Here is a 22,777-nt window from a genome sequence, read left to right as displayed (position 1 = left end):
TCTCCAATCGACGTACGATCTCACAATCCATCAATTTCGGGGTCCGGCGTGAATGCTGTAACTCGTTCCTTTCTCTAATCAATGTAGATTCTCACAATCCACCTCTCTTCAGAGCTCAGCGATCTTATTGACACTCATTCCTCCCTTGCATCGATGTGGGATCTCACGATCCACTCACTTCAGAGCCCAACATCATCACTGACACACCGCCTAATGTCCATCTTTCAAGATTTAGCATACTCGCTAGCGTACCGTCCATGGTCTGATTCATAGTCAAAAGGATATTTTAAAAATATATTTAACTATGTTTTTTTAATTAAAATAATTTTTAAAAATAAAACAAAATACTAAATTTTAATTAATTTTATTTGGTTGATTGGATTGATTACAGCCGTATGATCATACAACTATTTTTTTTCACCAAATTCACGTGCCCAATGACCAATAATGCCTATCCTAAAAGGCTAAAATACCAAATAAATAATAAAAATAAAAATAAATAAATAAGAAACTAAAATTAATAATATCCTCAATCCGTGCACGCATCTCCATGTGTCATTCTTATCTGCCGACACGCGCTCCATTACTGGCGTGTATTTCACACATTCACACTCTAACACGATGAGTTGCTTTGACCAAGATGATTTGAATTATGGTTGGAAGACTATTTATTGAATTATTTATTTTATGGTGAATTATAGAATATACTTTCCATTTTTTTTTAATAAAAATAACTTTAAAATTTTCAAAAGTTTATTTAAATTTTACTAAGTACACCCCTATCACATATTGTGTTTTTCGTTTGGACTTCCCCTCAAGGTTTTTAAAACGCATATGCTAGGGAAATATTTTCACACTCTTATAAAGAATGGTTCGTTCCACTCTCCAACCAATGTGAGATCTCTTCACCTCTTTCGAACCCTAACGTCCTCCCTGACACTCATTCATCTCTCCAATTGATATGAGATTTCACACCTATATTCAAGCATGTGGGTAGATTAACGAGCCAGTGGGTTCATTCCCACGTGTGTGAACCACATGTAGAAAAGCATTCCACCCTACCCGAGAAAATAGAGTCAAAATAATAGTTATAGAAAATTAGGTCTACAAACTTTTAATAATTTAATATTTATTTTGATTTTTCTTTTAAGATTTATAATTAAAGAAATAATATATATAAAAACTTGATATACACTTGTCATAATCAAACATTGCCTTTAAGTTTGTAAATAATTCGGGTATAATGGTATAAAATTTAATACAATTTTGGTATAATTGCAACCCAAGCTAGAATATAATTTCTTAAATTATAGGTTATTATATCTTTTAATTTTAATTTTATGTTTAATTAGTCTCTAATATAATTAAAAATTTACTAATATTTCAAATAAAAAATTGAATTTTATATCTAAGACGTTAAAATTTTAATTGTATCCAATAAATTTGTAAACTAAAAAAATAAGAGAATAAATTTAATTTAAAGACTTATTAAATATTAATTAAAAATATAACTATTTGATTTAATATTTTTTTAAAGGTTAAAGACTACTTAAGAAAAACTACAAAAGTGAGATGCACGCGCTTTGAGTGAGTGTGGGGAAAGAGAGGAGCACATAATCCTCCGTCCTGGTCGGTGTACGACGTCGTCTTGCCATCTGTGTTCAAGTCATTTAATCTATTTTCCCATTTGTAACAAATTACCATAAATTTTTCTCAAAAAGAAAAAAGAGACAAGAAATTGTTTTAAATATACATATAATATATATATATTTGAAATAAAATTCGTTTGATCGTATTATTAAATTAAAGTTTATTGTTTTTATAAAAAAGAATTTGAATACATATTTAAGAAGAAAAAAATAATAATAAAAGACAGATAAAAATCTGTCTCTATATATAGTGACTGTTGCAGAGGAAATGGATTATAGATATTATCAACTTTGATTTTTCTTCATCAAGATCGGGAGAGGCAAAAAGGCGAAGGAAAATGGAGAAGGCAATCAACAGGCAGAAGGTTTTGCTGCAGCATCTCCGTCCATCTTCTTCCGTTCCTGTTCATGATTCTTCTTTATCGGTATGATAGACTGTTAATTTCTCAATTCCTTTTCTTCGTTTTGCTTTTTGTGATTCTTTCTCTGATCGATCGATTTGGTAATAGGTATTTAGATTTGGTAATTTTGTTTTCGGATTTGTATGACTTGAAAGTAAAATTAGTTTTACAATTTGATTGATTCGAGTTATGGTAATTAAGTGCGATGGTCTGGGATGATGTAATTGTTGGTGAATATGAATATTCATTCTGTGTAAATATTGTTTGGTTTGGATTGTTCTTGCTATGTAAGAATCATTGCTTCTTAGATCTGTATGGTTGAATTACGATTTTAATGGAGTTTTTCTTTAATAAAACTAGGCATCGGCATGTTTAGCTGGGGATAGTGCTGCATATCAGAGGACTTCAGTTTTTGAAGATGATGTAGTGATTGTTGCGTAAGTGCCTGCTTCCCTCCTCTTGCTGCTTGATTGATTTTCGCAAATTCAAGTTTAACAATCTTGATTACTTATTGCATCTTTGGATCGCTATTTTAAACAGTGAGGCTTCTTTTCATCGTCTTATTATTAGTAATTCTATCCCTTTTGTAAATAAAAGAAATTATCGCGCCCTGTAAAAGCAAAACGTTGCAATCTTTTCCTTCCGAGATTTAAAATCATTTGTTTAGCTGATGACCATGAAACTATTGAAATATCTACTTATTTCGACTCTGTATTTGTGCTCTTTCAATTTTAATAGTGCTTATCGAACTGCACTTTGCAAATCAAAACGTGGTGGCTTCAAGGATACCCACCCTGATGATCTTCTTGCGCCTGTTTTGAAGGTTTGTTTCTTGGTCTTCGAAGTTTGTGGACTGATTTACTGTCTCAAAAATAAATACAACTTGTTTTCTTCCTAAAGAGTAATTTTCTTCTTTCACTTTTAGTTTATATTACTTATCCTATGATGGTTTCATATAGGCATTGATTGAGAAAACCAATCTCAACCCAAGTGAAGTTGGGGACATTGTTGTTGGCAGTGTTTTGGCACCAGGGTCCCAAAGAGCGAGTGAATGCAGGATGGCTGCATTTTATGCCGGTTTTCCTGGTAATTCATCTTGCTATTATTGCTTACAAGCATTTGATATTTGTATTTTCATCTGTTGACGGGTATGTGTTTTTGTGATGCAGAAATCGTGCCAGTGAGAACTGTCAATAGGCAATGCTCATCTGGGTTGCAGGCTGTTGCAGATGTAGCTGCTGCTATTAGAGCAGGGTTTTATGATATCGGTTAGAAATTAATATACTTCTGTTGCCACTAAGTAGCAATTGTCCTTCCCGTTTAAATCCTTTAATCTTTTTATATAGGACATCAATAACTTAACATTTATGCAATTATTTTTCCAGGAATTGGTGCTGGCTTGGAGTCTATGACTGCCAATCCAATGACATGGGAAGGATCAGTCAATCCAAGAGTATATACAGACTCTTATTTGCCTACACTCCTCCAAATTTTTTATGCTTTTGGAATCATTAAGCTGTCTTTAAAACTACTCTTTATTTGTACATTATGGTGGCTAAAATTCTCTTTAAACATGCTAGGTAAAGATGTTTGAACAAGCTCAAAATTGCCTGCTTCCCATGGGCATAACCTCTGAAAATGTTGCTCATCGTTTTGGTGTTACTAGAGAGCAACAAGATCAGGCTGCAGTAAGTGGAAGTTCTAAATTCTGTTTTTAGCGTTCTTTAATGGCCTTCTCTAATAATTTTCTTCTTTGTGTGCTTAGGTTGAGTCTCATAGAAAGGCTGCTGCTGCTACTGCTTCTGGTAGGTTTAAAGATGAGATTATCCCTGTGAGCACCAAGGTATTTCAAACATAATTCTGGCTTTGGTACGATTTTACATGCATGCACATAGAGGGAAGCATTTGATTTATCTTTTTGAGCCTGGTAATTGTTCAATTCAAACAGCTCGTTGATCCTAAGACTGGTGAAGAGAAATCTGTTACAATCTCTGTTGATGATGGAATTCGGCCCAATGCCTCGTTGGCAGATCTAGCAAAGCTGAAACCTGTATTTAAGAAAGACGGAAGCACCACTGCAGGTATTGTTCTACTTCTATCAGATATCAATATAAATAATATGTCAGCGAGTTAAATTGAGATTTCGTTGCCTGGACTACTGTAGGCAATGCTAGTCAAGTGAGTGATGGTGCTGGGGCTGTACTTCTCATGAAGAGAAGCGTTGCAACGAAGAAGGGACTACCCATTCTTGGTGTCTTTAGGTATGGACGTCTTGGAAATTACAGAGACAAAATATGTTGTCTTTGCATTATCCTCTTTCGAGCTATGTAGGAGTTTTTTATTTCTCTCATCGCACCCTTGAGTCTATGCATTCTAGGTGTCCGGTTCCCCTTTACATTAGTGGCACATTTACATGTTGATCTTCCTTGCTTTTGTTCCAAGATAGACTAGTACTTCTCAATTCAAATTGTTGGATGTAAAGTTGCATTTACATTTACAAGAGGTCCTTGCATTCTAAAGAACTCTTACCATGCTCATAAAGTTTCACTTCCTTTACCAATTTAGGACTTTTGCTGCTGTTGGTGTGGATCCAGCTATCATGGGCGTTGGTCCAGCTGTTGCTATCCCAGCTGCAGTGAAGGCTGCCGGTCTTGAGCTTGATGATATCGACCTTTTCGAAATAAATGAGGTATTGTATCGCTCAAGGATTTTTGGGATTTTAAACAGTTGAATAACCATCAACCTTTTCATTAATTAACTGCTGTGCAGGCATTTGCATCTCAATTTGTGTACTGCCGTAATAAGTTGGAACTTGATCCAGAGAAGGTTAACGTTAATGGAGGTGCAATGGCCATTGGGCATCCATTGGGTGCAACAGGTAACTCTTTAATGGCCAAGCAATTTATAGAACGATTTGCAAACAGTAGTACGTATCTTGTAGCGGAGAATGTATGTATGTACTTACGTATGTATGTATATCCTACTGAGTGAATTAGTACTTAGCATCATATTTCATCTTTGGGGAGAGAGCTTACGTGCCAGGCTTCTCTCTGACCTGATAACTAGTCTTGCCTCCCCGCGTCCTCTATTAGCATGTCTTTTCTTTTATTCCCTTTCATCTGGATTCAAACCTGACATAATGCAATTGACCAAACATGCATAAATTCAACAACTGTGGTGACTAACTATACATGTGTCGATAGATAGCTTCACCTTTGTCTTTGTCTTTACCAATTTAGCTGGTTTATTTGTACAGGTGCCCGCTCTGTCGCTACTCTGTTGCACGAGATGAAGCGCCGTGGCAAAGACTGTCGTTTTGGAGTTATTTCGATGTGCATAGGTACTTTGACATGTTTCTGTGTTTAAATACAATCATTGGTTCAGCTTTCTGAGGCTGACAAGATATCGTATCAACTCAAACGCAGGGACGGGAATGGGCGCAGCAGCTGTTTTCGAAAGGGGCGATGCGGCCGACGAGCTATGCAATGCTCGGAAGGTCAACAACCACAATCTAATGTCCAAGGATGCTCTATAGAGAAAAGACTGCCATGTGCGACACTGTGATACACACCTAAACGTTCTTATTTGTTCCAATAATTACTTAAGAAAGATGGTAATAATTTTTTTCTTGTTCTTGAAGAACCTTATGGAATGTATGGTGATCTTTACCGATGGAGGGACTTATATGTGTTCTAGCTTAAATTTCAGCTCTTTTCTTTATTTAATTCTGTTTTCTAATATTGAATGATTCTTTTATTTCTGTATTACATTTATTTTTGCTTTAAGTTCTAATACATTAGACTATACTAAATTGAATTGTTAAAAATCGTTATAATATTAGAATTTGATTTTTAAAAATTATGTGAGAAGTTGTGAGAGGGAATACAATTTGTTGGAAAATAAAAACACACAATTACAAATTTACCAATCTTTTCTTTCCATATAAAAAAGAATCATTCAAGTCTTATGTGTGCCATATAATCTTCATATTTATAGGTCACACCTTTTACACAAATTAGAAACGTGGATATAAATGGCGCATTTGGCTCCCCTCACCAACCATACAATAACAAACCTAGTAGACATTGTAAAAGCCACTGGCAATGCACCAAAAGCTTCCCATTACAAGCATAAATCCCACGCCCAATCTCCGTCTCCCCAAAGGACTACTCGGGCCAGAGCTTCCATCGGAATTGGGTAGTGGCAGTGAAAGTGAAAGCAGTAAAGAAGATGACAACGATAGATAAGATCTTAAAGGATCAAAGAGCGGAGGGAGCTGCAACTGTAATGGCTATAGGAACCGCAGTTCCATCTAACTGTGTTCAACAAACTACCTACCCTGATTACTATTTTCGTATAACCAACAATGAGCATAAAACCGAGCTCAAACACAAATTCAAGCGCATTTGTAAGCAAACTGTCCTTCTCTCATGTTTTTTTATCTGGTTGATAATTATTTCCAAAAATTTTGAAATAAATAATTTCTTCGAGCTTATTGACGAGTATTTTACTTGAATATAAATACATATTTTAGATTAAATCTTAAATTTAGTGTCGAAATTAGTGAAAACTAATTTAATTACAATTATGTTTATTTTCTTGCCTAAAAATTATAATGCAATTAATTTCAATAGAAATTAGAAATAACTAAATTTAAAATAAAAAATAAAAAAATAGGTGAAAAGTCGACAATCCGGAAGCGGCACATGCTGTTAACAGAAGAGCTTCTAAAACAAAACCCAAAAATCTGTGCACACGAAGCGCCGTCTCTAGACTCCCGACAAGACATTGCGGTGGTCGAAGTTCCAAAGCTCGGAAAACAAGCCGCCGTCAACGCCATCAGGGAATGGGGCCGCCCCACCGCCGACATCACCCACTTGATCTTCTGCACCAGCAGCGGCATCGACATGCCCGGCGCTGACTACCGTCTCACCAAGCTCCTCGGTCTCCGCCCCTCCGTCAAGCGCTTCATGATCTACCAACAGGGCTGCTTCGCCGGCGCCACCGTCCTCCGCCTCGTCAAAGACCTCGCCGAAAATAATCGCGCCGCCCGTGTCCTCGCCGTCTGCTCCGAGATCACCGCCGTTACCTTCCGTGGGCCGAGCGATTCCCACCTCGACGGCCTCGTGGGCCAAGCCCTGTTTGGCGACGGAGCCGCTGCGATCATTGTGGGCTCGGATCCAGTACCTGGGCTTGAGAGGCCCATATTCGAAATAATCTCTGCGGCCCAAACTATTTTGCCCGATAGCGATGGGGCCATTGATGGGCATTTACGCGAAGTTGGGCTTACGTTTCACCTTCTCAAGGATGTTCCTGGGCTTGTATCCAAAAACATTCGGAGGATCCTTCTTGAGGCCTTTGGGCCTTTGGGCCTTTCTAATTGGAACTCGATTTTCTGGATTGTACATCCTGGTGGGCCGGCCATTTTGGACCAGATTGAGATGGAGTTGGGCCTTGGGCCCGATAAGTTGCGATCGTCGAGGCACGTGCTTAGGGAGTACGGAAACATGTCGAGCGCGTGCGTGTTTTTTATTTTGGATGAGATGAGGAAAAAGTCGTGTCAAAATGGGCTCAAGACCACTGGTGAGGGACTTGAATGGGGCGTGTTGTTTGGGTTTGGGCCTGGGCTTACTGTTGAAACTGTAGCCCTTCGTAGTGTGGCTATTTAGAGGCCCAATTCATGGGCTCGTATAATTAAATGGGCTATTGCCATGTGAGTTCAGGACTTCGAGTTTTATTATAAATTACTAATTTCATAATTTTTTTTTGTGGTATTTTATCTGTATTGTGATCAATTACCTTGCCCTAAAACTATTTTTTGAAAAGAAAAATGTGGACAAAAAAAAAAAAAAAAACAGATGAATATAAGACTGACACTATTTTATCTTGTTTAGCAGCTATTTAGTATTTTATTTTACTTGTTTCAAAATTTAAAATAAGTATTTTGTAATTCACTCTATACTTCTATGAGTGGGGTTCCCATCAACTTGCTAGTTCTTTTTACGAAGGACAAACGGGAGAATTGATTCTGGAAGTGGGAGAACTATTGACGTTGCACGAAACCATCACAAAGGTTTATGTACAAATAACAGGCAAACCCTTATGGGTTGTATTCGAAGATATGGAAAAGGATGCTTTTATGTCAGCAAAAGAAGCCGACAGAAAATGACACTATAAGAATTTACACATAATTTATCACTCTACACTAGGTTAAATCATCAATCTAACCTAAATGTTTAAGATTCCAACCAAATTTGACCCCAAATCTCAACTTTTAGCAGCATGCTATGCCCCATTAAATTAGGACCCATATTAAAAGCTCCAATTATTTGCTAATGATTATAAACCAACCATTTCCTTGGTTCAAACTCTTGGATGTGGGCAATATCTTTGCCATTGGCATCAGGCCAGTTCACTTTCATTGTTTATTTGTAGCATGAAACAACTCGAAGCATAAATTTCCCATAATGCCTACAAGTGGGTTTTGCTTTTGGTTTACGGAAGAAGCACTCTTTATTGGTGTGGTGAAAGGCTGAAAACAAGAGAAATGCTCCTCTATTTTGTCATATTTTTGGTGGGTATTTTATTTGGTGAAGTAATCGACTGTCACTTACCGTTCATTTCAATAGCAACATAAGCATTTGGCCTTCTTTTTCCTTCTTTCTCGTGCTGTTTTGGTTTTGCTTTCTTCACACACATGTTTTTAGTGGCTGTAGATGATTAAGAGAATATGGTTGAAAAAAAAAAAGGTTTTTGGATGAAAGGAGAGAGAAAGACGAGAAAATCGGTTGGGGGAGGAGAAGATCTTTCGAGCCTTATTCTACCATTTAAACCCATTCACCAAAATTATAAACTTCATAAATTAGGGACTAAATTCTAAAATTTAAAATCAATATCAAAGTTATAATTTTACCTATAATAAATTATTAATCATCTACTTATAAAATTCTATTAATACAATAGCTATTTTTAAATCCAAAAATACGAAATCATTCATCAATTGGAAGCAACTATGTAATACACGAGAAAAGATGAATCGGAAGAGTAGGAGTTTAGTTAATGGCATGTAGAATAATAATTTTGAATAGAACTTAACTATAAATGTTCTCATCAGGCTCCACATTTAAAACCACGACAAACAGATAAAACGATTATCAAAATCAAGATAATGATTATAGCGAACACAACCAATTTTATCTTCATGTTTTGGTACCACATCTTCTTCTTTAATTGAGTTCCATGCCTCTTGAAATCATGAGCCTACCAAACAAGACATAAAAAATAATGTGTTATTAAGAGAGACAATTTATTATTCCATTTTATTTTTAGTCTATGATTTTCTAAAACTCTATTTATTTTTTTCTTGATGGTTTACCGTAGTTTTCATCAATTCTAAATAAAAATAATTTTTTTAAAGTTACTTTAAAAAAAAAAAAAATCCAAACATACCATCTAAGTTTTAAAATATTTCAAAACAAAGAAATCTATAAGTTGAAATAATATTAATAAATTTAGTTTTTAAAAGTTCAAAATTAAAAACAAAATGATTTTGAAAGGATAACTTCGTATAGACTGAAAAACGAGCTGCTGCCATCTCTTAAAACAAAAGAAAAAACATTTTCTCTTTCTAAAAGAGCCAAATACTAGAATTAAACTATTGATATTTAGAACCACGGCCAAATGTGCATTCGTATTTAATTTAACGTCAACCATGTGTAAAATTTTAAAGAGACTAACCTGTGAACGAAGATTCTCTGTTTTATCTACCAATTCCTCGACCTTGGTACCTCGTTCCAAAATCTGTATAACAAATGAAGCAATACACTAAAAACTAGTATCATATAAAAATGCAATGCCTAAACTGATCAGAATCAATCACTCCTTTTACCTTGCCGATATTCTCTATCATTACACCTTTTACTTCAGAAACCTGAGCCTGCACTTGCATGAGCTTATTGCTTTCTTCAGGATGATCGACACAATATTGCATGTGGTCCTTCATTTTAGGTCTGTTCAGCAAGTTATTGTTAAGGATTATTAGGAGTGAGTTCTACATTGGTTAATTTTGGGAATGATCGTGAGTTTATAAGTAAAGGAATACATCTTCATTAGTACGAGACCTTTTAGAGAAGCCTAATGCAAAGGCATGAGAGCTTATGCTCAAAGTGGACAATATCATACTATTTTAGAGAGTCACGGTAATCCCTAATTTTCAATGTGAAATAAGCAAGTAAGAATGTGTTACCCAAATTCCTTGTTCAGACTCTTGGCAACAGCAACTGTAGCTTTTCCTCCACCATATCTTTTGTTGAAGTCTTCCTTTATTCGCTCAAGGAACGCCATTGGAACATGTCTTCCTGCAGCCTCAACTGCTACTACACAATAGGCTGTAGCACCAAACAATAAACGCTAACATTAAAACCTATTCAGTGTAAATGTAGAACAATTGTAACTAACAAGTTTTATTAAACACAATACAAAAAGAAACAATATAAGGATAGAACTACAAAGCCTCAACTGCAACTACACTAGGGGCAACAACAACATCGAAACCATATGCTTAAACTAACCAAACCAACTGTAGCTGATAAGGCGTTTAACAATACAAAGAGACATTGAACAGGATCGAACCAAATTGGTGACATCTTATAATGAACAATTTCAATAAAGAATAAAACGAAATCATCGGTTGATTAACAAAATGGTGATATCTTCTTGTACATGACCAAAACGAATACATTTCAATAAAGAACAAAACGAAATCATCGGTTTGTTTTCCTAGATATGAAGAAAAGTCCTTAACTGAAACTAAAATTTAAAATTAAACAAGTTCTACATCAGAAACTTCCTACATATTATGAGGAGTTAATTTGTTACAAAGAATTGTGCTCACTATAGGTTGATTTTTATACATTAAGCTCTGTAAATAGAGTCCTCTGTATTCATTACGATCATGGCAATAAACAGAGGTGATTATCAGTGGACTCAGTTTTCTCTTTACTATTAATCATATGAACAACCTAATCGTCATAAGATTAACCGCTTAATCCTCAAATGCAGCCACTATCATATAAATCGGTCAAACAAATACCAAATACAGTAGAAAGAGATTGAAATAAGAGAATCTAAAGCAGAAATTATGAGAAAGCTTGGAAACATACTGAATCCATTGTTGAGAAGGTAATTGAAGGTATGGCCATCGCAGGTGTAAGTGAACCTGTTGTCAGAAGCAGGAAGTCTCTGGAGGCACTGAAAAGCAACGTTAGTGAAATTACCAGAGAAATCCGAGTACTCAGCGAGAATCACCGTTCCTCGAGCGACGAAACTGTAGATCAAGGACTTCTGCGCCATGATTCAGGAACCAATACAAGTTATTTGAGATTGTTTATGGCTTTTGCGTTGGGCGGAAATGGGGAGAGAAATGAAGGAGCAGTTGAAGAAGAAAGGAAACCCAAGCGGAGAATGGAGTCGATGACTGAACGAGGCGTTGAATAATATTTTTTATTTGGCGCGTTCTTTTACGGAGTCCGTTTTTATACGGAAATTTACAAATTTGAATTTGAACGTGACCTAGTCCATGTTGCCTGCCCTGATCTTTTTAAGCGAACCTTCTAAAAATCTTCATCTCAAATTATTTTATTATTTATTACGGGATTTCGGATAACTCTTCATAAATAAATAAATAAATAAATAAATAAATAAATATATATATATATATATATATATATATATATATTTTTTTTTTTTTTTTTTACTATGGACAAAAATGTCCATAAAGAATCTGATTCTGGAAAAATAAACGAAAAATGTATAGGAATAAAGGTTAAATCCTTAATAAAATCTTTAAAGGGAAGTGTCGTATTTCCATCTTTTTATAATAATAATCTTTTTAGCGCATGTATTCCGAGGTAAGAAAAATGGAAAAAAATACACTCGGAACCTAACAACTTCACATGTCACTAGACGGGTTTAAAATAGTATCATGTACATGAAGACTATCAAATTTGCAGATGACAACACACCATGCCACTTTACCTGTTGCACGGTGATTGTCTGCACTAAAATGATAAATTTAGCCAATTTCGATGAGAATAACCTTGGTATAAATAGTATCGAGATTCATCTCTACCATTACAAATACATGCATCACAGACATCCAGATACTAATGACGAAGGCAATCACAAGTTTAACGACCTATCATACATAATAAACTGACTATAAAAAAGTGGCGGTGAATATTTCCACTAAATCTACAGTGACGATGACACAAAGACTCACAGAGACATAAAAAAATAAAAAAAAACAAAAAAAAAATTAAATTAATGGGTAACAACCCGAATGCTAGTAGATATTGTCTTTTTTTTTTTTTTGCTTTCTCTCAAAGGGTTTGTGTACCTTTATAAAGAAATGATTTGTTTCACTCTCTAATCCAGGTGTGATCTTACCATCCAATCCAACTTTACCATTTAATTTGAAATTTAGAATCATTATAATCTCAATTATACTTAGTTGGCTGCTGATTTAAAAGTATATTAATTTTGTTTCAATTTAAATAAATAAATAAATAAATAAAGCGAACAAATACGAGAATAAAAACCAAGAAAACAACTGGCCGATGCCGACTTATAATTTTCCTGTTTTATTTTTTATTTTATTTTTTTATTATTATTTTTTTTTTTTTTCCGTCGTCTTCTCCAATAAATAAATGAATGAATGAAACCAGGAGAAGCAAGCGCGGCAAAGTATTTGAGAGTAGGAGAATCAAAAAGAGCTACTCCATTCATATTCCAATTCGCAACCGGATTGTTAACCACTTCGCGATCATGCATCCGGTGATGTAAGCCAATTGACAGGTTGCTCGCCGGCGTCGTGCCACGCTGCTCCCTTGTATCAAGCTCTCTGGCCAATCAATCGAAGCCTTCTGTATTCTTATTTTTTTTTTTAGTTTTTTGGATTTTCTTTTTTGAAAGCTTAATTTGATGCAACTCCTGATTGGTTCGGCCCTACTTAGTTGGTAAAGTGGACTGGAATTCATTTCGGTTGGTTGAACGGCGTGTTGTTTCTTGTTTGTGTTTGTACTGGATCGGACATAGTCCTTGGATATTTTGGTTTAGGATTTGGAGGTGTGGAGCTTGGTAGCTGGTACTCGTCGTTTATCTTGCCCTTGATTGGAGCTGAAGGTAGCTCTGTGGCTTCAATTGGCTTGGAAGAACGATTCGATTTCAGGAGGATTGCGTTTACGCTAGCTTCGGCGTTTTGTATTTCAACCTGTATTTGTTTTTGGCTGTTTCACCGCTCATCATCAACAATTGATTTGCATTTTTCAACATGATTAGTGGAAATTTGTTTCACTGTAGAAAGAACTCGTGGCCACTGGAAGAGTATATCAGCAAGTCGACTTTGCATCTGGTAAGCTTATTGGTTTTCTTTGATATTGTGAAAATGTTCCTTCTCTGCATCATTTCCTTGACATCATCGCGAAAATTTGGTAGAACTCATAGATGATTTCTCAATGTTTTCATATCTGTTCTTCTTCTCTTGCAGTTGGATTCTGACAGTGCTTTACCACCCGAACAAGCCTGGAGAAGAAAATTGAATAGCCATGCGAATATACTTAAAGAATTTAGTATCACGTTTTCCGAAGCAATTAAAATGGTAAGTGATGTACACTCGACATTTTGTTTTTTCGCTTGGCGAGAGATATCATGTCTCGTCAATATCTTCTTTTATGGTCTGTGTGATATGCAATCTTACTCTATAGGTTCGACTAGGTATTCGCTTGTGGTCCTACGTAAGGGAAGAGGCATCTCAAGGAAGGGTAATTTCTTATATCTTAAGAAACAGCTTCTTTCGACATTTCTGGATGACTAACCTTAAAATTTTATAGTAATTGTGAACATATATTTTTAATTCCCCTGCCCGTTGGGGATTAGTGTAAGACTTTGGAACCAAGAACAAAATTTGGTTTGTGCAGAAAGCACCTATTGATCCATTCACCAGAGAAGATTGCAAACCGTCGGCATCTCATGGGGTTCCGCTTGGAGGAATGGGGTATGTTTTGGATCTTTAGGCATGATACGTGATAGTTCTTTGTTCAATGTTCATAATACAATCTTAATCTCTGGGTAATTTTTTAAATTGTTATACAGAAGTGGCAGTATATCCAGAGGTTTTAGAGGCGAGTTCAGGCAATGGCAAATTATTCCTGGTACATGTGAAGCTTCTCCTGTCATGGCCAATCAATTTTCTGTAAAGCCCTGCCCTTTCAACTATATTCTAGGATAATTGTTAAAGATGCATGAAGTTGTATTTAAGAAAACATATGAAAATAAATCCAAGAATGGGAATATTCCTGTATATAGTTTTTCCTTCATTGTATTTCTGGTTAAAACGTGTAATTATTTTCAGTGTGGTTAATACGTTCTCATGTTTATGCAGATATTTATCTCTAGAGATGGAGGAAGTAAGAAATATGCGTCCGTCTTGGCTCCAGGGCAACACGAAGGCTTAGGGTGAGGCTATCAGCTTATGAAGGCTCATTTTTTGAAAATCCACTTGTGTAAAATGCTTGGCTTTGATAACACAAGTGGACAAGCCTTGTGTTCTCTTTTGATTAGTATTATCATTTCGGATTTGTGTTAGGAAATCATTGAAACACTCGTTTCTAGTTCTGACCAAATTTTTGTCCAAAGTTGCGTTAGATTCTGAACATTATTCCCCATTGTAGGAAGGTTGGAGACCCGGGGATATCATCGTGGGGATGGAATCTTGATGGTCAACATTCAACATATCACGCTTTGTTCCCTAGGGCATGGACTGTATATGACGGTATCATTCTATTATATATATATATTGTTAAAAAACATTTTTGGTCCTTAAATTTTCATTGAAGTAACAATTTAGTTCTTAAAGTTTTTAATGATGTACCTTGAATTTTATAAAAATTTAGTCTCTAACGTCAAAAATCTTATAATAGTTCAGGAACCAAAAGCGTTTCTTAACTTTTTTTTTTTCCGCTTAGCTATGCTTCTCTGCCCTTTCAAATTTATCTCTGTTAATGGCACATTGTTTTTCAGGTGAGCCAGATCCAGAACTTAAAGTTTTGTGTAGGCAAATATCACCATTTATACCACATAATTATCGAGATAGCAGTCTTCCCACTGCTGTTTTTGTATACACAGTATGTTCTCTTATTACTAATCTCATGCTGTTCTTTCAAGAAGTTATGCTTCTAGTCATAGATGAAAATTACTTTTATTCGTTGAGCACCAAGATTGCTAAGAACCTTTTGTATGAGAAAGAAAGCTCAACATTAAGTGTTGCATTTGAGTGTTGTTTGTGCAAACTGGCCTTTGGAATTGATATTACCGTGATCCCACTTATAAATGCTGCATTCGTATGAGGCACATACTAAAGACAACTGATATTGACTTGATTACTATAATCTTGTTTATTACTCACATTTGGAAATTTTTTGTTTGTAGTTCTATATAGCATGAAACAGTTATTGAACAATTTCTTCTGTCTAGTACTTTGATTTTAGAAGTAAGAAATGAGGTTTCTCTCTATATTATTGTAGTTTCTATGTTACTTTGTTTTGCACTGCTGCATTACGTTATTAGGCTTTACTTCTAAATTATGGTGGTTAATTTTTTTGACAATTAAATTTACCTGGTAGTTCCTTCTCCTTAATATTCATTCATGTGTTTATTCCTTTAGTTGGTAAATACTGGACGGGAAAGGGCGAGAGTGAGTCTTCTTTTTACTTGGGCGGTAAGGTTTTTTTCTGTCACTAAAGTAATGCTATTTCCTATGCTTCCATGGATGATCGACAATTATCTTATATATGCAGAATTCAATAGGAGGAGTCTCACATTTATCTGGCGATCATGTGAATGAGCCATTTATGTGAGTACAAAGTCAACGAATATTTAATCCCTTTCTTTCTTTCTTTCTTTCATCCTGCTTAATGTGAATACATTTCTTTTTGTAGAGGCGAAGATGGAGTATTTGGAGTGAATCTACATCACAAGCAAGTCACGAAACCCTATACTCTATTTTGCGGTTGGTTTGCAAGTATCTTGATTCATTGATCCCATGTATTCGAACACATGCAGAAGGGGGTGGGGAAGAAAAATGAGAGTTGGTGTGGTGTACTACATTTGAATTAAGTTTTTTTAATAGAAGTTGATTGATATAAATCAAATTGGCATATGGGGCATTGAGTTTTGTTCATAAAAATTGTGGAAAGCTATTATTGTTGACTTGAGACAACTTCGCTTTGTACTATCATCTATAGTGTTAGAAACTGACAAGATTGTGTTCTGATGAATTGTGGTATGAGTGCTAGTTGTCCAATTTCTTATAACGTTTAACTTAGTTGCTGCTTTCTGTTCCGTCTGTATGCTTGTTGGTATAAAGTATAATAGGCCTGTAAAGTGAAGGTATATGCAATTGTTTCAGGTCTGCAAAGGGGAATTCTCCAGTTACCTTTTCCATAGCTGCATGTGAGACGCAAAATGTTAGTGTGACAGTTCTGCCATCCTTTGGACTCTCTGAAGGAAGTTGCATCACAGCAAAGGACATGTGGGATAAAATGGTGCAGGTGAGAAACTTATTCTGTCCACAATCTTGTGTGGTAATGAGCAAAAGTAGCGCTCAGTTTTGTTCCAAACTTTTTATTGTGTTCTCATGGTCCTTCATTATAAATATAATATAATTGAACACCTTCTATTGTTGAAAGGATGGGCAATTTGATCGTGACAACTTCAGTTCGGGACCTAGCATGCCTTCCTCACCTGGAGAGACACTTTGTGCTGCAGTTGCAGCCTCTGCATGTGTGGAACCTCATGGAAAATGCACCATCACATTTACTCTTTCATGGTCATCTCCAAAAGTGAAGTTCTTAAAGGGATTCTCATATCATAGGTGCTTGTACTTTTTTATCATAAACCAAGCATTCGTTGAGATGAGTGAACTATAAAGAAACTAAAGTTCGTATTCATGAGGAAGATATATGATCTAAAAATATATACTTATATTAGGAAGATATGTATTTACCTTCATTCTTTCTTTTCAGATATAAGCGTTTAGTTGATTATTAAATAGAATCTTTGTTTTGGTTAAGAATCACCAGCAATTATATCTTGCATATTTTGTTTGCTGATTCCATGGAACTCTTTTTATCACCTTTATACCTCGTATATATACTCACGTATATAGTCTGGGGACAATAATTTATTCTTATAAATGAATAAAATATACATGTTATCATGAGGAAAAAAAAAGTGTCATGGAAATATGTTCGGTCAGTGTTGAACAATATAAAGTTTCATCTTGCTGTGTGTGTTTCAGGAGGTACACAAAGTTTTATGGTACTTCTGAAAAGGCTGCTCAGACTTTGGCCCATGATGCGCTTACAAGTTAGCATCTCTGACTTGTATTGTTCTCAATTTGACAAACTTTAGAACAATGTTCTGTTTGTGACCTGTACACTGTTATTCTCTTGAAATTCAATGAATTAAACAGGATGACCTAAAAAGTTTATTTCTAATGTCCTCTAATCATCAACAGATTATAAAAGATGGGAAGAGGAGATTGAGAAATGGCAGAGGCCTATCCTCATGGATGAAAGGCTACCTGAATGGTAATATTTGTTCCAACATTGTTAATTGCATGAATCTTTTGTGGAGTTTGTTTCTTCATGTCTGGTTCCTTGAGGGAGGAATTCCTTCACCACGAGCTTCCTCTCAAATTCATGCTTTTAGAACCTCAAGAACTCAATCATGTTAGACATGTGAGGAATGATGTAAGGTCATTCTTGGAACAGATGAAGCTTGTTATTTACTAAAAAATGTCTGTTTTGAAGGCTTATGATTGCTATTGATTTTGAGTTGACTTGTCTGGATCATTGAAAATAATATTTTATGGTGTTGATTGGTCATTCATGCTGGAGTAGCCTTGTGGCCCAAAATTAATCAAGTGTGGTATTAATTGCACGAGATAAAAGGAGAAACCATTTTAGGAACCATGAATTCTTTTAGAATTCTGTTATTTTCACTAATGCTGTATGTCTAGTATTTCCCCTAGTGTTCTAAGGGCATGAAACACATTTTTGATGTGATTCACTCCTATGCCTTGTGTGCAACATCTATTTTTTGCAGGTATAAGTTCACTTTGTTTAACGAGCTTTACTTTCTGGTCGCTGGTGGCACAATCTGGATTGGTACTCAGCTACATTAACTTTGTGGGTTTTGAATACAACTATTTATCTTTCTTACGTTTACTATATAACAACTGTTATTTCTATGGTACCTACAGATTCTTGCTTAGTGGATAAAAAGAGGCCAAATGATCAAGATGAACTAGCTAGAATAAAAAATGATGCCATAAAATCTACAGAAACTAAAGTTAGCGGCAGGGGAGAAGAAGTCTTCAGGACTATGACCACCACTACGCTTAATGATTTTGCTGGCGTTGAATTTGATGATGATGAAAATTCTACTTCTAGCTCCCATGTAAGTGAAGAGGAGTTAATGGTTCCATTGAAAAGGGGCTATACTGACCGCTCTTATCAAACATACAAAGTATTGGATCTGGGAAATACTGAGGAAGATGTCGGTAGGTTCCTTTACTTGGAAGGAGTAGAATACGTAATGTGGTGCACATATGATGTGCATTTTTATGCATCCTTTGCCCTTCTCGAGCTATTTCCCAAGATTGAACTCAATATCCAACGGGACTTTGCCAAAGCAGTCTTATCAGAGGACGGAAGAAATGTGAAGTTTCTTGCTGATGGTACATACGGAATTCGTAAAGTCAGGGGTGCTGTTCCACATGACCTTGGGACACATGATCCTTGGAATGAAATGAACGCTTATAATATCCACGATACGAGCAGGTGGAAGGATTTGAACTCAAAGTTCGTGCTTCAGGTTTATAGAGATTTTGCTGCTACCCGGGACATGTCGTTTGGAGTTGATGTTTGGCCCTCTGTTCGTGCTGCAATAGAATACCTGGAACAATTTGATAGAGATGGTGATGGTGTTATTGAGAACGATGGATTTCCAGACCAGACCTATGATACTTGGACTGTTCATGGTATTAGTGCATACTGTGGCTGTTTGTGGGTTGCTGCTTTACAAGCTGCATCAGCAATGGCTCATGAGCTGGGCGACCGGGATTTTGCTGAAACTTGCAAGAGTAAATTTCTAAAAGCCAAACCAGTTCTGGAAGCTAAACTGTGGAATGGTTCTTATTTTAACTATGACAGTGGTTCAAGTAGTAATAGTAATTCAATACAAGCTGATCAACTAGCAGGGCAATGGTATACTGCATCCTCTGGTTTGCCACCTCTGTTTGACGACTTCAAAATCAAAAGTGCTCTTAAAAAAATCTACGACTTCAACGTGATGAAAATTAGAGGAGGTAGGATGGGCGCTGTAAATGGGATGCATCCTAATGGAAAGGTGGATGAGACCTGCATGCAATCTCGTGAAATATGGACTGGTGTTACCTATGCTGTTGCAGCAACAATGATCCTTGCCGGTATGGAGGAGGAAGCATTTAAAACTGCCGAGGGTATTTTCCTTGCTGGGTGGTCAGAAGAGGGATTTGGGTATGTAAAAACTTACCCTAATCATTTGCTACTTTTATCAATTTCCTCTCCCCTTTATCCAAGTCGGTTGCATTTCACATTGCTCTTACTATTTGTGCCGCCCTGTTTCTACTTCATTGGAACAATCTTCTTCGTAAATTCTAAAGGATTTTATATCTACTTTGCAAGCTGCCACATGGCTACTGAGGATTGTTGGGAGAGGAGTCTCACGTCGGCTAATTAAGGGGTTGATCATGGGTTTATAAGTAAGGAATACATCTTCATTGGTACGAGGTTTTTTGGGAAAACAAAAAATAAAGTCATGAGAGCTTATGCTCAAAGTAGACAATATCATACCATTGTGGAGATTCGTGGTTCCTAACATGGTATTAGAGTTATGTACTTAACTTAGGCATGTCAATAGATTCCTCAAATGTCGAACAAAGAAGTTGTGAGTCTCGAAGGTGTAGGCAAAAGTGACTCAAGTGTCGAACAAAAAAGTGTACTTTGTTCAAGAGCTCCAGAGAATGAGTCAAGCCTCGATTAATGGGAGGTTGTTCGAGGATTCCATAGGCCTCAAAAGAGACTCTATGGTGTATTTTGTTCGAGGGGAGGATTGTTGAGGATTGTTGAGGATTGTTGGGAGAGGAGTCCCACGTCGACTAATTAAGAGGTTAATCATAGATTTATAAGTAAGGAATACATCTTTATTCGTATGAGGTCTTTTAGGAAAACCAAAAACAAAGCCGCAAGGCTTATGCTCAAAGTGGACAATATCATATCATTGCAAAGATTCGTGGTTCCTAATAACAATTTCTTATCCTAATATGATATCTCTCCATTATTTGTCTACCAAATTCACATCATTTGATCTGATTTCCTTCTCTACCTCTTACAGGTACTGGTTCCAGACTCCGGAGGCATGGTCCATGGATGGGAACTTCAGATCCCTCGTATATATGAGACCACTGTCTATCTGGGGAATGCACTGGGCATTATCACTGCCTAAGTCAATACTCGAGGCCCCGAAAATCAACGTAATGGACAGAATCCACGTCTCGGCGTCCAACACGAAGTTTTTTCACCATGAAACCGGTGTCAGAAGAATGGCTACAAAAGCTAAGTGTTTTGGCGATTCTGCTTTAAATTGTGCATTCTAATGCTTTTTTTTTTTTTTTTTTAATTTAGACCTTATGTCTTTTCAAAGCGATGATGTCATGTGCTGCCTCAATCTCTCTTACAGTTATTAGAGTAAAATACTGAGGGTAGGTTTGGAGAAAGCATGTTCTTAGAGTTCGGTAAGTAATGGTGGAGATAACACATGGGGGTGGGTCAGAGCCTAGATAAGCTTATTCTCTCGCACGCTTCTTAAAATGTTTATATACAAATCTTGTGTCATCATAATAATAGGTTTTTCTTAATATCCCTACTAGGTTATTGGTCCCGTTGTTTCAAGAACTTCTTGATACAATTTTATACTTGGAGTATTACCTGAAAGGTCTCAAAACTACTCTTAAGATAGAAATCTTTTAGAATTTCATACGAAAATTGACTGGTAACCTATTATGAAAATTTAGATCAACACATTGTTTTAGGTTTAAATTTTTGTCTCGGAATGATTTGTACTCTTAGTACAATTTTGAAATATTTATAAAAAGTAAAGGCTATGTCGCGTGGGAGGTAGGAAAATGTCGGGTACACATGTATCGAATCTGAATTTTGAATTCTGGACACGTCGTTACATTTATTTCATTCTTATTGAAAATTATAGATAAACATAACACATGATTATCTTTCTTTATGGAGTTGTCGTATGAAATTGAAAATTTAAATTAGTATGAATAAAGAAAGTAGATAGCGGTAAAGAGAAGTTGAAAATGGTTCTTGAAGATTTGAAAAGGGAGAAAAACATGAATGAAAAAGAATACATTTCTGCACATCCTTCTGCATCTTTTATCGTACATTTTTCTTTAATCGGTTTATGTTCCCATTTTTGTTTACTATATATCCTTTCCTTTCATCACATTTTTCTTTGCTCATATCATCATTTTCAATCTTTTTATTTCTTCAAGAAAATAAAATTCAGCCCCTTTAACCACTTGGGATGATCCAATTGGTGTTTGTTTTTACTTTTTATTATTATTGTTAATTATTAATTTTTAGTTATATTGGAAGATTTCTTAGCTTAAAAGACCTTAAAAAAAACTAAATGTGTTTAGCTTGAAGCAATTTATGTTCGGGAATCTTTTAGAAATTTTTCTAGAAAGCATGTGAATATAGACAAATTATGTTGAAATGACTCTTGATTCATGGGAGTAGTCTTCACTCGTAGACCTACTTGAAGACAAGTAGGTAACATTGTCGTGTCGTAGGAAAACATTAAGGTCACCAAGTACCTATTCAGAATTCCAGTTATACGCCATCTATAATTATTGAGGGTAAGTATATGGTGCAATTTTGTCAAAAAGCATGCCTTTATATCTTATCTCTCTCATCCTTCTCCAAATGGACTTGAGGAAAGAACCTTTATATCTCTATCAAAGATATCATATTTGATATTTCTACCTTGGTTTTCTACGTCTCCTTTCGCAATCAAATCTTAATTATTGGTTTTTTATTATGTTACGCTAAATCCATTTCAACTTTAAATGTCCGTACAAGCCGCTTTAATTCATCGTTTCATATTTCATTATATATATATATATATATAAATAATTATAGTTTCGATTTAGTTGCTATGATTTGATTCGATAATAGTGTCTAAATTTTGAATGAAAAGACAATTATAGGTAAGGAAAGGAAGAGATTTTGTAAGAGGGGAGGTGGGGACTCCATGGATAGGATCTGAGAGACAAAGCTCCTCCATTTTCACGACCTCTTCAGAAACCAAAAGGCACTGATTGAGGATTTGATTGATGCTTGGAGCTTGCTTTGTTTCTTACTTTAATTCAAAAAAATAAAAATAAAATGAAATATAAAAAACCCTACTTACCCTTTTATTAATTTTTAGAATAAATTATATTAAAAAAATTCCGACACTTTTTAAAGTTGTAATTGTGAAGTCTCACATCGGGAATGATCTTGGGTTTATAGTCAAAGAATATTATCTCCAGTAATACGAAGAGACAAT

General features: G+C 35.6%; 4 protein-coding genes across 6 annotated transcripts; 3 read left to right on the top strand and 1 right to left on the bottom strand.

The window, feature by feature from the left end:
* Positions 1-1,909: 1,909 nt before the first annotated feature.
* Positions 1,910-5,772, top strand: LOC111499049 (3-ketoacyl-CoA thiolase 2, peroxisomal-like). The gene is made up of 14 exons (XM_023150493.1): positions 1,910-2,074; positions 2,411-2,487; positions 2,789-2,873; positions 3,010-3,136; positions 3,220-3,318; positions 3,436-3,503; positions 3,631-3,738; positions 3,816-3,893; positions 3,999-4,131; positions 4,215-4,311; positions 4,616-4,739; positions 4,820-4,928; positions 5,307-5,390; positions 5,476-5,772. Exons 1-14 carry the CDS (start codon positions 1,988-1,990, stop codon positions 5,583-5,585), a joined length of 1,386 nt encoding a protein of 461 aa, XP_023006261.1. The 5' UTR covers positions 1,910-1,987; the 3' UTR covers positions 5,586-5,772.
* A 357-nt stretch (positions 5,773-6,129) lies between these two features.
* LOC111498981 (chalcone synthase 1-like) lies at positions 6,130-7,810 on the top strand. Its single transcript, XM_023150395.1, has 2 exons — positions 6,130-6,458; positions 6,728-7,810. The coding sequence occupies exons 1-2, from the start codon at positions 6,281-6,283 to the stop codon at positions 7,717-7,719; spliced, it is 1,170 nt and encodes a 389-aa protein (XP_023006163.1). The 5' UTR covers positions 6,130-6,280; the 3' UTR covers positions 7,720-7,810.
* Positions 7,811-9,093: 1,283 nt separating this feature from the next.
* LOC111498982 (vesicle-associated membrane protein 722-like) lies at positions 9,094-11,643 on the bottom strand. Its single transcript, XM_023150396.1, has 5 exons — positions 11,212-11,643; positions 10,296-10,437; positions 9,939-10,059; positions 9,788-9,850; positions 9,094-9,310 (listed from the first exon to the last, which is right to left on the bottom strand). The coding sequence occupies exons 1-5, from the start codon at positions 11,399-11,401 to the stop codon at positions 9,161-9,163; spliced, it is 666 nt and encodes a 221-aa protein (XP_023006164.1). The 5' UTR covers positions 11,402-11,643; the 3' UTR covers positions 9,094-9,160.
* Positions 11,644-12,737: 1,094 nt separating this feature from the next.
* Positions 12,738-21,077, top strand: LOC111498979 (non-lysosomal glucosylceramidase-like). 3 transcript variants are annotated; one of them, XM_023150392.1, is made up of 18 exons: positions 12,738-13,460; positions 13,596-13,706; positions 13,813-13,869; positions 14,026-14,102; positions 14,201-14,300; positions 14,490-14,563; positions 14,779-14,879; positions 15,128-15,231; positions 15,771-15,824; positions 15,904-15,959; positions 16,045-16,083; positions 16,515-16,656; positions 16,795-16,979; positions 17,406-17,473; positions 17,625-17,697; positions 18,215-18,276; positions 18,372-19,668; positions 20,546-21,077. In XM_023150392.1, exons 1-18 carry the CDS (start codon positions 13,380-13,382, stop codon positions 20,805-20,807), a joined length of 2,943 nt encoding a protein of 980 aa, XP_023006160.1. In that variant the 5' UTR covers positions 12,738-13,379; the 3' UTR covers positions 20,808-21,077. The 3 variants fall into 3 exon arrangements, with proteins under 3 accessions (XP_023006160.1, XP_023006161.1, XP_023006162.1); XM_023150393.1 differs by lacking the exon at positions 12,738-13,460 and having other exon boundaries at positions 13,620-13,706; positions 13,823-13,869; positions 20,546-20,842; XM_023150394.1 differs by lacking the exon at positions 12,738-13,460 and having other exon boundaries at positions 13,672-13,706; positions 14,201-14,259; positions 20,546-20,842.
* Positions 21,078-22,777: the final 1,700 nt, after the last annotated feature.

This window comes from Cucurbita maxima, unplaced genomic scaffold (assembly GCF_002738345.1).
Source record: "Cucurbita maxima cultivar Rimu unplaced genomic scaffold, Cmax_1.0 Cma_Scf00026, whole genome shotgun sequence".
NCBI lineage: Eukaryota > Viridiplantae > Streptophyta > Magnoliopsida > Cucurbitales > Cucurbitaceae > Cucurbita > Cucurbita maxima.
This window is presented reverse-complemented; position numbering and strand designations above follow the sequence as displayed.

Excerpts from the sequence above, each read along its gene's own strand:
- LOC111498979 (XM_023150392.1), top strand. The coding sequence starts at position 13,380 with ATGATTAGTGGAAATTTGTTTCACTGTAGAAAGAACTCGTGGCCACTG. Across the intron at positions 13,707-13,812 it reads TTTCCGAAGCAATTAAAATG|GTTCGACTAGGTATTCGCTT; the intron begins GTAAGTGATGTA and ends CTTACTCTATAG. Across the intron at positions 18,277-18,371 it reads TGGTGGCACAATCTGGATTG|ATTCTTGCTTAGTGGATAAA; the intron begins GTACTCAGCTAC and ends TGGTACCTACAG.
- LOC111498981 (XM_023150395.1), top strand. The coding sequence starts at position 6,281 with ATGACAACGATAGATAAGATCTTAAAGGATCAAAGAGCGGAGGGAGCT. Across the intron at positions 6,459-6,727 it reads ACACAAATTCAAGCGCATTT|GTGAAAAGTCGACAATCCGG; the intron begins GTAAGCAAACTG and ends ATAAAAAAATAG.
- LOC111499049 (XM_023150493.1), top strand. The coding sequence starts at position 1,988 with ATGGAGAAGGCAATCAACAGGCAGAAGGTTTTGCTGCAGCATCTCCGT. Across the intron at positions 3,319-3,435 it reads AGCAGGGTTTTATGATATCG|GAATTGGTGCTGGCTTGGAG; the intron begins GTTAGAAATTAA and ends TTATTTTTCCAG. Across the intron at positions 4,740-4,819 it reads ACCTTTTCGAAATAAATGAG|GCATTTGCATCTCAATTTGT; the intron begins GTATTGTATCGC and ends ACTGCTGTGCAG.
- LOC111498982 (XM_023150396.1), bottom strand. The coding sequence starts at position 11,401 with ATGGCGCAGAAGTCCTTGATCTACAGTTTCGTCGCTCGAGGAACGGTG. Across the intron at positions 9,851-9,938 it reads TGATAGAGAATATCGGCAAG|ATTTTGGAACGAGGTACCAA; the intron begins GTAAAAGGAGTG and ends TTTGTTATACAG. Across the intron at positions 9,311-9,787 it reads CAGAGAATCTTCGTTCACAG|GCTCATGATTTCAAGAGGCA; the intron begins GTTAGTCTCTTT and ends CTTGTTTGGTAG.